The sequence below is a fragment of the Anabas testudineus genome, chromosome 5 (assembly GCF_900324465.2).
Source record: "Anabas testudineus chromosome 5, fAnaTes1.2, whole genome shotgun sequence".
NCBI lineage: Eukaryota > Metazoa > Chordata > Actinopteri > Anabantiformes > Anabantidae > Anabas > Anabas testudineus.
Window position 1 is genome coordinate 13,717,850 of NC_046614.1, and position 10,251 is coordinate 13,728,100.

Consider the following 10,251-nt stretch of genomic DNA (forward strand, 5'->3'; position numbering starts at 1 on the left):
GATTTGTATATGCGCATATATGCACACACAAACAGATGTTACCATCAATCTAAAAGTGATGCAAAGGTTTGTTTGTTTTTTCAGAATAATTCATGAAAATACAAAAGATCACAAATTCAATGTAGACAATGGAAAAAAATAATTTGTTCTGGGAGCTGCAAACCAGCTTTTGTTTGTTTCACAGTATTGCAGAATGGTATAGTAATAGATCAATGTATAATGTAATGTATTTGACATTTACCCACTAAAATTCTCTTATGTGCAAAAAAAAATTGTCACGTTACAATATCGTTCTATCTTACTCGGCAAGAAATAAATACTTAGTTTTTTTTTTAAACATAAAATACAAATTACTCACTTAAATTAGAAGAACTTTTCTATTTCCGGTTTCCGTTTTTCGAAAACGGTGACGTAGTCCACTCCCTTCCAGCGCGGTGACGTCAGAGGGCGTGTCCAAACGAAGGGCAGAGGAGACTCCACAATGGGAGGTTCGTATGTTTATTTAGCGTTTACTAAAGTTTTCAAATGAGGCTTATTTTACCAAATAATCCCATGTATTCCTCCTGCTTTGCTCGAATGTCCTGCAGCAACAAACGTTTCCAAAGAACTAACGACTTAAAGAGTGTCTCGCTTTGCCAGTGACAGTGTAAAGTCTCCGTGCTGGTTTCTGAAAAGTTGAACTCGTTTTACTGGAGACTGATCTTTACTTTCGAGTTTGCTGTCGATTTGTACGATATAATATCAATAATTAGTCGTTTGCAAAACTCTCACTCCATGTTGGCACACTCCTCTTTACGGTTTCAAGACAAACTACAGTGTTTATGTGTGTAACCTTACTGCTGACGCTCCATAGACCAAGACCAAGGCTCTTACTGATGCTTTAAACTTCTCTCTTTGGACATGGACAGACAGTTTTCAAGAGCAGCTGACAGAGGACAGTGTCTTTCTCAAAGCTGAGCGCAGACTGGACACAGAGCTGGTGGACAAAGTCATCCTGCAGCTCAACAGAATCTACCCGCAGATACTCAGTGACAAGGAGGCCACCAAAGTAAGTCAGGACTGACATTGAGGTTATGAGAAAGTAATGCAAGTATTACACTGAAAATTAAAGTATTTAGTATCAATAGTATAAGTGTTCATTATGCATTAGAATGAGCCCTGCTAGTGTTATATTATTTATGATTTTATTATTGGATTATTCTTATTGATGCATGAAGTTCAATCTCCTATGTCAGCAAGCACTAAAATAAATAACCTCCATTTAGGAATCAAAAATAGCCTCTTACAATTGCTGTTGCTATTATGCAGTTCAGAAACTTGGATGTGCCTACTAGTGTTCGACTGGGTGAGCTCCTGACACACCTGCAGGGGAAAGGCGAGGAAGCATGCCGGGAATTTTACAGGGCTCTCCATTTGCATGTAGAGGAGGTTTATTACAGCTTACCCACACGGCTCCGCCTCAGAGGTTAGTGCCATATTTACATTCCATAAATTGTGGGATTTTAATAAGATACTCTTTATTTGGATATTATACCATGGGTTAGATGTATTTAGTTGTGTCGTCTACTTATTTTCTATTGTCATTGCATTTGTTCTGTCTCCAGATTCCTTGGATCCACTCACATATCCAAGTGTCTACAGACAGAGATGTGTTCTGAATGACAGAGGTAAGGTGTGATGAATACAACCAGCAAGTATTGTTTGTCAACTTTCAAACTGTACTAAATTAAAGTTTTTTTTTAAGTTATCTAACACTGACAACTACATCACCTTTCAAGGTCCCCTTTTCTTTCTGGGATGCTTCAGTGTCGCAGTTGGAATAGCTTTACTCTATTACTACAGTGGTAAGTTGTTTTCCTTTTTTTAATCACTTAAAATAGTAGCTGTGATAATACAATGTTAATAAGTATCTTCCGTCTGTAGAAGCTAAAGTGACCGGAGGCAGCCGGGCTCTTGGGATGGCTTCTCTGGGTCTGAAAAGAAAAGCTGAGGAAGTTCTTATATGGTACACTGAAGAAAGCTTCATGAAGTAGGGGATGACCGCACCAGCTGCTCTTGTGAATAATAATAATTTTGTACCAAAGCACAGCACACTATATCTTTACAAGGGTTCAATGCTAATTTTAAAAGTGTATATATTATTTTGTTTGTGATCTGAGATTGGGCACCTTTGGAGCTACATTTGGCAATTTGCTCCTATTTTTCTCTTGTATTTATGTCTACTTAAATTAATCTAAGAAATTACGCTGGTAGGTAAAAATTGTGGTCATATAGGACTTTCATAAGTTTTACGTCACTACAATAATAACTCACTTGTGAGTACAGAAAATTTAGTTGTTGTTGAGTTTGGTGTGACTTAGACCAGACTCATATTGTGCCTTAGGTGGGTTCTGACAACACTGACAATATTTTTGCAGTACCTTGAACCATATACAAGTATTTTTGTAATGAAAGAAAGAATTATGCTGCCTTATCTGCCCACTTATACCAAGTACAGAAACATAACCTAAACATCAGCGCCATCTTGTGGACAAAAGATAAGCTACAGTACCAAATATCGCTTGGGTTGTGCAGGTTTCCACAAGAGATTACCGAAATTCCATTTGTATTGAGACTAAAAAGACATTTTCATGTCATAATGTCCAGCGCTGAGTGCGATGTAAAGTTTTAGACGCCTTCATCTAAAGGTTTTCGATCACGTGATTGCTTTAACCAATGACTTACCGTCCTGACAACGCAATGCACTATGGGTAGCACTACGACTAAAACAAAATAAACAAATATCGAAAAAAGAATCTAACCCTTAAGAGTATACACAGTTTTAAAGGACACATGAAATAAATATTGGATTGAAGTTATAATAGCTATATTTTACAATACTTGGGAATAACACCGTAAGTGAACGCATGTTGAGTGCTTCGTGGTATATATTGTGACGGCTCGCCTGTCTGATGACGTGTTGTATGAAAGGAGAGAAGGTTAGCACTCCCCTTGACAAGGATGGAATTGGCCCCTGTGGCCTGCAACACACATACGGTTAAGGCATTGCCACCTACTTCGTGGCATCTCTAACCAAGTTTTTTGCATCTCTCGATCTTTATCTAAATAACAAACGTTACTTTCGCATTACTTTTTTTTTTTTTTTACTTATCTCAAACCACGCCGCTTGTTTTTATCCTGTTGTCCAACACCGGAAGAATGCCCTTTCCTGTGCCTTGTTTCCGGTCGGTCAGTACAGGATGAACCTTCATGTTTCCTCGTTCGTCTGTGTTAACATTTAGTCCACAGCTGAATACGCGTTGGGTTCTGGTTTGCAGTGTAGTTCACAGAACTAGTTAATTCACTACAAAAGTTTTATTCAAATCTCAATTACTGATCCTGTTGTGTGGACTATTGCTGTTTCTGATAAGCCTGTTTTAAATACAGTCTTGCAGTAAGTGACTATACCCTAAATGACAGGCAGATCGATTTATAAACACTTGAAACTAAAAATGAAACTACATAAAGAAGGATTACTGCAACATGCACTAACTATCAGATGGTCCTTGGCTCCATGTGTTATGGATATTAATCATCAGGTTTTCAAATATCAGATGCACTGGAAAAACATTTTTGCAGTTTTCACGGTTTTGTTGCTTTTGTTTGTGCTCAAAAAATTGTAAAACAACTTTCAAATTTGTGGTCAATTAATGTCTACTAATTGAGGTCCAGTGCCTAAGAGTTTGTCACATTCGTATGTATCATGTACATTTGCCTTAACGTTACAAGTGCCATCATTTGTATGACTTTTGTCTTTCTACAAAAATGCACCGTATCGTATGAATCGTAATAAACAAGACAGTAACACATTTTGTAGCTTTATTTATAAATTTCCTTTAAAATAGCAGTGTGTAATAAAAAAATCATATTGTATTTTTTGACATGGCTGGTTTCTAAAAATGTGATTAAAAAAACTTTAAAGTAAATACAGGTACAATATATAATTAAATCTACAAACAAGTACAGGTGTTAATTGACATACGCACATACATTTTTAAAACATTTACAAGAGTCTTTGCATAGTACTTGGAAAAGAATCAAAGCATATAAGATCCACTAAATGAGTTGGTTGAGGTTTAAAGCACAGTAAACAGTACAGTACATTCCTCCTCATAATAAAGCTGTTGTACCATGCAATGCCTTCCTGTTCTACTCACTATTACAAATTTCATTTGGATTATGCTGTCAGTAGCTAATTTAAAACTTCAAGACAACTTTTTTTTTTTTTTCAGGAAACTTTCACAATAGTTAGTCACAATAGTGACTGACACACAGTATGGTGCTCCTGATATGTTTGGATTTTTATATAATTAAAGATGTAATTTATTTGCAACAATAACCTGAGTATGACAAGTAAGGAAAGGGTGAAATGCCACTTTAAAAAACAAATAAAAAAAAAACTAACCAAACATTTGTTCATAAACTTTGTTTGAGAAGAAGAGATACTCTCGACCAAACACTCATAATTGATAATGTCACTTGATCCTTAGGTCACGCTGGGCCCTTAATCCTGGGAGTTTGAATTACAAACTAACAAATGCACCTGGTAAATAAATAAATATCCTGTCCATCTGTACAAATAATGTAGAGGTCCATCTTAACTAAGTTGATCAGCAGGCATGGAGAGTCATGTTAAAGATGATTAACCATGTGGTTTGGGTCGCTGAACGCCGAAGGCCGTGATGAAGACGTTCACTACCACTATGACAAAGACAAAGGCTGTGGCAACATTCTCCATGATGTTCAGCTTGTAGTGCATGCTTTCGTCATTTAGATTCCACTTAACTGATGAGAGAAAAATGACACATCAAGATGCTTGGTTAGTTGGAGTAACCTTGTTTCCTCACAAGGGGGCAGCCCTCCTGCCTGTCTCCTGCCTCCTCAGCCGTGAATGAACCATTACTGACGACTACGAAACAAATTAAAGCATCTGACAGGAATTCCCTCAGGGGAATAATTAACTTCTTTTTCCAGATGGTAGCATCTGTGGATCTTTTTTTAGACAGAGGGAAAATCTGTATTTTTTACTTTAACATCTTAGCACTGGCAATTCTCATGTGACAGGGTATTTTCCTAACAGTGAAGAGGGCCTCAAGTTGCTGCTGCTGAAGTCAGCAGACAGATGTTTCTTCCACTAAACCCAGCCCTCTATCACAGTAGTATGCTCTGGTAGGACAAGATAAGGATATGGACAGGAGGGAAGTTGGGCAAGTCATTGGGTTGAGAAATTGTAGTACAAGGCTTTAAATTTTGCCTTCTAATACACATTCTTGTGCTCAAAGGAGTGTGAAAACCTAACTTGTAAAGTTATGTGCAGAAATGATTTGCAGAAAAATGATCGGTAGTTGTAGAAACTATTAACTGTTAATGTCTAAATAACATGTATGTACAGTATAACAGATGTACTGTGACATATGACAAAGAACAGAAACAACTACTTTCCCGAGTGCAAATACAAGTAATTGTCAGATATGTACTCTTAATGTGGGTGACTCTCAAGTTTGTGCGCCTGTGTACAGCTTCTATCCTGCGTGAACACTGAGTACTGAGTTTCACAATTATGCTTTGAACCTGGAAAACTATTATGTTTGGTGTCTTATGAACTTGTTGGTGATGTTGAGCTGTCAGAAGCTAACCTCGATACAGGAGAATAAAATAAATGATCACTTCATGCAATGTGGTGGTATGAGACAGTAATTATTGGTGCACTAATACATATGATCTTTATCCTTTGAAGGAACTTTATGATTTTGCACTAAAATGAAACTAAAATTGACTTGATTTTTCATAAATCATATGTGGGAATGCTAACAGGCCAACAACATCACTTACCAATGAGAAATGAAGAAATGACAAACATACCTATAAAGATGAGCATAACTCCCACTACGATTTGAAGGATGAGAGAGATGCTGATGAGAGTAATGAGGGGCACATAGAAGGAGAAGTCTGGTCCTTCCTCCAGCACAGCCTTCAGCTGGGAGGCATTAGCCATGAGTAGAGCCACATCCAGCATGCTTTCTGCTGCACTCTTCTTATTGGCATAATGGTTCATGTTCAGGGGTCCTGGCGGCCTCCTAAACCGGCCTCGCAGTGGAACCTGAAGTAGAGACGGATATTAGTGTATATCATACATACGTGACATCAGACCCAGTAATATCTACGTCAAATTACAACAATCATATGGCTCTGTCATGGTAGAAATAAAAAATATAGTCATTAGATGTTACAAGTGACTTACAGTAGGATAATTCTTTAATGATGCCATTTATCTGACATTTCAGAATTACATTCCTTTGTAGTTTGAACTTTTTGAACCCTATAAATCAAGATTCCCACATTGTGCAATGACAAAAAATATGAACTATGATGGAAATGAAAGCATTTATTGGAACACTGTTTCCCTTATTTAGACTAAGTCACAACCTTTTTTTTTTCCAGCTGACCAGGTCATGCATAGTACGCAAGAATGCTGACATGGCCTCTAGCCAAATACAGTGGAAAAAGGAAGAATATACACAAAACTATAGTAAAAGAACACACTTGTAGCAATAAAACTAAATATGCACTCATGTTGTTAGAAATTCAAAGTATTCAGCATTTCTTTGTTCCAGTAACACTCTGGCTAATGTGATGTCATGTCCAGGAATCAATTCCCTACCTTTTCATCTGACAGCAAAGAAAGAACTGAGCTGTTTCTTAAGTTCTCTTTATTTGAGTTTGATACAGTACTCAGGGTTTCTTCTGTGGATGGCGAGTGTAGTGCCACCATGTAGTGCCATTATTGTGCAACGTCATGCACTGATTTCCCCTCTGAAAACCTCTCAGGCCACAGAGGAAAAAGATGTTCTTGTGGTAAACCAGCAGATGAGCGTGAGAGTCACTGGCTGCTACCCACAGCCGCCTCACTTGTTAAACTGTCACAACTTCATTTCTTAAAGGTACAGTCTGTAACTTTTGAAGATATTTTTAGTAGAGCTAAGCTCCAAAACATATCTCAGTGTGAAGAATTCAAATACCCGGACTCATTGGACAGTGGACAGAGATATTCTTTGCTATTTTATTTTCAATATTATTGGTTAGAAGGGCGAGAGTCTCGCTTCTACATAATGTGCATTTTCGGAAATTGAAGTTTTTGCTATGGATACCCGGTGTTTTCAGTTGGATTGGGCTGTAATTTCCAACTAAGTTTCTGTTCCCAGTCCTAGCAGTTACGTCAGTGGAGAACAGACCATTTCACGTGTCCATTTAGTTGTTGTATGACATAGCCTGGTTTCCAGTTTCAGTTTTAAATGGGGGCAGATTGGGTCTTTTTCTCAGCACATCACTCCAGCTCCGCTCCATTGCAGGTGACCCTTCATACAGCTGGCTTGTGTTTCACAGGGCTAACAGCTAATAGCAGGCTAGCTGTTGCCATGTGTAAACAGTTCTGTTTCCATGGTAACCTGTGCCCCCGTTTCACAAAAAAAGTCGTCAGCCGAACGAACACCGGGATTAGAAAGATCGCACTGAGTCCACAACCTGTCATCTCATAAAAACACACAGTGTACGTTGGCAGAAGACAGTTGACAAAAACTTAACAACTAAAAACAACACAGAGAAAAGAGAGGGCGCTACAGGCCAACACTAGAGCCACAACTATTATTTATGCTTTGGGATATACGAAATATAATCGACTATTCTGATCTATTGTTATTAAGGTTTAACCACCTTGCAGTACATGAAATAGTGATCTCACCACTGCCAGCTGCACCATTATGATTACACATGAATGCATCAGTGATCCATTAATATAATAGGCTGCTGTGTTGAAACAGGCCCTTCTGTATTTCACTTTTGGTGCTTTGAGTACAATTTGGTGCTTATACGTAACTTTTTAGCTTTCTGCAGAAGAATTATGGGGCACATTCGGAAACAAATCCAAACTCTCATACTCACGTTATCAGTGAGTTCATTTAAACATGTCTGACACAGATTGTGATATCATATCAGTAACTCAGCTGGATCGATGTCCAGGAAACATTTTTACACATCTTTACTTTAAACACGTACCTGTTCGACTAAAGATTTGAAGTGGTACCTACTTCTGATTAAGCATGTGCCTTTATTTTTCAGGCTGTAACCTTCAGTCACCTCTGAAGGGTATTTCTGCATGTTTGAATGTGAGCAGCTTCCCACAGAAACAGTTTTAACCCCTCTGGCCTAAATCCCTTCACAGCTTTGGTTCAGTGACTGACTCAGTTCACCCACCTGGACTCTTTTCCATGTCAGTGACTGCACCCTGCACCCACATGTCCCCGTGTATCATGTCATTAAGTGTAAACTGAGCCTCTCTGAGTATCAACAAAAGGACAGAAGAGACCTGCTCCCACGCCTAAAACCAGCCTGCTACTTTTAAAAAGAGTTAAATAGTGAAATTAGCTTTATAAGTAGGTGTAGTGACCCGAGGCTCTCTCTCTCTCTCTCTCTCTCTCTCTCTCTCTCTCCATCGTGAACTTAATAACATGAGTAAATATTTCTGACACTTGTTTGTTTGATTTGGAAAACATCAAACAACAAGGATGGAGGAGGAGAGAAGCCGAGCACTTTCTGTCTTCCTGTGGGGATTTGTGTTTGTCTGAGTCCAGACCGGAGGACTGTGGTGACTGAACATTACCGCTGCTGGTCGAGGACCCGAGTCCTTTGTGATCCGTCTTACCTCGGGTTCGCCGTTCCGGTCAGCATCCCCGTTCATTTCCAAGTTCTCCGAAGCCATCGCGTCAACACACGGCTCTTTATTCCGAGCAGCTCGGTCAGCTGTGGTGCAGACTTTAAAAAAGAAAGTCTCCGGTCCAGCTGGCGGCTACAGGCACCGTTTGAAGGGCTGTGACGACGCAGCGCGGAGGGGGAGCGCTCCAGACTACCACCGCCCCTCTGACACGGAGCGGCTGATCCACAGAGAGCGGGGGGCGAGTGGGCAGGATATGCTTGTTAACTATCTACAGATTTATTTGTCATAGTTAAACTAAAGTCCCGATGTCATGTAGTTGAGGATATTCTGCTTTTATTTGGACTTTAATCGTGGACCCTGCTACACATACCGGTGTCGTGACTCTATCGCCACCTTGTGTAGAGGCCTGGTATAATCACCTGGAAAATTAAAACTGATTTTGACAAGTTTTAGTATTAAATCTAGTACTAAATAAGTTCTCAATAATTCACCCAGACTTTCGGGATCTGGGTTGATTCCCAATTAGGAAAATAAATATTGGGCGTGATCAATAAAGTAATTTAACCACATACAACATGTCATATTACTGTGTCACTTATCAGATTTGTCATTGGGCGCACATATGAAAGATAAACTGTAATCTGTAATCTAAAGAAATCTGCAACTCCAGGTGCTCATAAAAATCTTAATAAACAGCTGGTAGGAGACAACATCGATCCAGTCTCCTTACATCTAAACTACAGGTTTGTAGTGTGGCAAAATATGAATGTTAAAATTTTAAAATGGGCCAATTGTTAAAAAAGAATACATATTATCTATTAATATTTATAATGATTAATTTCAGTCTCTTAATGCTTGACAATCTATAGTCATTTATAATCATAAGCCAAGTACCTCCTGTTGAGTGTGACAGGTGAGCATACATAGCCCTGCCACTGGTCATATTGGATTAATGGTATCCATGTTTCTAAGGCCCAAGTTTGTTTTCTACCACAGTCACATCCCAAAGGATCATATAAGCTTTAAACGTTGGATCTGTAGAGCCACAGTAACATGTGACCTCATGAATAAGCAGATACGACTCTAATTGTCACATTCATGACTTGTCATTGTAAACTGACCCTGCTGACCCAGCTCACTACTTCCTATTATGTTCTCTGTTTCCTTGGTGATCTGTACAAGTTGGTTCCTAAAAACTGCCCCCATAAAGTTTACAGCTACACCCTTAGGTTGGTCTTTGTGTAAGTGTGAAGCATCACATGAATCTGATCATGTCAGTAGTATCTCATTGCCCTCATTTAAATGTAAAAGTAGTATGAAACTAACACAAATAGTTTATAATAGTTTTAAAATAATAAGACACCAAGATGTCCTCATACCCAACTCATTTGTTGACATTTGTGTCAGCCTAAAAACATCAACTTCACTTCTGTATATTTACTTTAGACATTTAAGTGCAGGTGGATGCAGAGTTGCCCTGGACAGACTCACTATATTAATAC

General features: G+C 38.7%; 2 protein-coding genes and 1 non-coding gene across 3 annotated transcripts; 2 read left to right on the forward strand and 1 right to left on the reverse strand.

The window, feature by feature from the left end:
- The first annotated feature begins 439 nt into the window (after positions 1-439).
- On the forward strand, positions 440-3,797 carry card19 (caspase recruitment domain family, member 19). The gene is made up of 6 exons (XM_026347868.1): positions 440-488; positions 909-1,048; positions 1,309-1,465; positions 1,605-1,667; positions 1,779-1,844; positions 1,924-3,797. Exons 1-6 carry the CDS (start codon positions 482-484, stop codon positions 2,031-2,033), a joined length of 543 nt encoding a protein of 180 aa, XP_026203653.1. The 5' UTR covers positions 440-481; the 3' UTR covers positions 2,034-3,797.
- Positions 2,197-8,928, reverse strand: ninj1 (ninjurin 1). The gene is made up of 3 exons (XM_026347869.1): positions 8,738-8,928; positions 5,902-6,139; positions 2,197-4,824 (listed from the first exon to the last, which is right to left on the reverse strand). Exons 1-3 carry the CDS (start codon positions 8,792-8,794, stop codon positions 4,682-4,684), a joined length of 438 nt encoding a protein of 145 aa, XP_026203654.1. The 5' UTR covers positions 8,795-8,928; the 3' UTR covers positions 2,197-4,681.
- Positions 2,957-3,084, forward strand: LOC113155551. Its single transcript, XR_003298159.1, has one exon. It is a non-coding gene; the product is annotated as a U6atac minor spliceosomal RNA (small nuclear RNA).
- Positions 8,929-10,251: the final 1,323 nt, after the last annotated feature.

What these genes read in the sequence shown, in the direction of transcription:
- ninj1 (XM_026347869.1), bottom strand. Translation starts at nt 8,794, where the DNA reads ATGGCTTCGGAGAACTTGGAAATGAACGGGGATGCTGACCGGAACGGC. An exon ending in ACCGGAACGGCGAACCCGAG is followed by an intron (nt 6,140 to 8,737) that starts GTAAGACGGATC and finishes TCTCTACTTCAG; the next exon opens with GTTCCACTGCGAGGCCGGTT. An exon ending in AGTTATGCTCATCTTTATAG is followed by an intron (nt 4,825 to 5,901) that starts GTATGTTTGTCA and finishes TTCTCTCATCAG; the next exon opens with TTAAGTGGAATCTAAATGAC.
- card19 (XM_026347868.1), top strand. An exon ending in GTGACAAGGAGGCCACCAAA is followed by an intron (nt 1,049 to 1,308) that starts GTAAGTCAGGAC and finishes GCTATTATGCAG; the next exon opens with TTCAGAAACTTGGATGTGCC. An exon ending in TTTACTCTATTACTACAGTG is followed by an intron (nt 1,845 to 1,923) that starts GTAAGTTGTTTT and finishes TTCCGTCTGTAG; the next exon opens with AAGCTAAAGTGACCGGAGGC.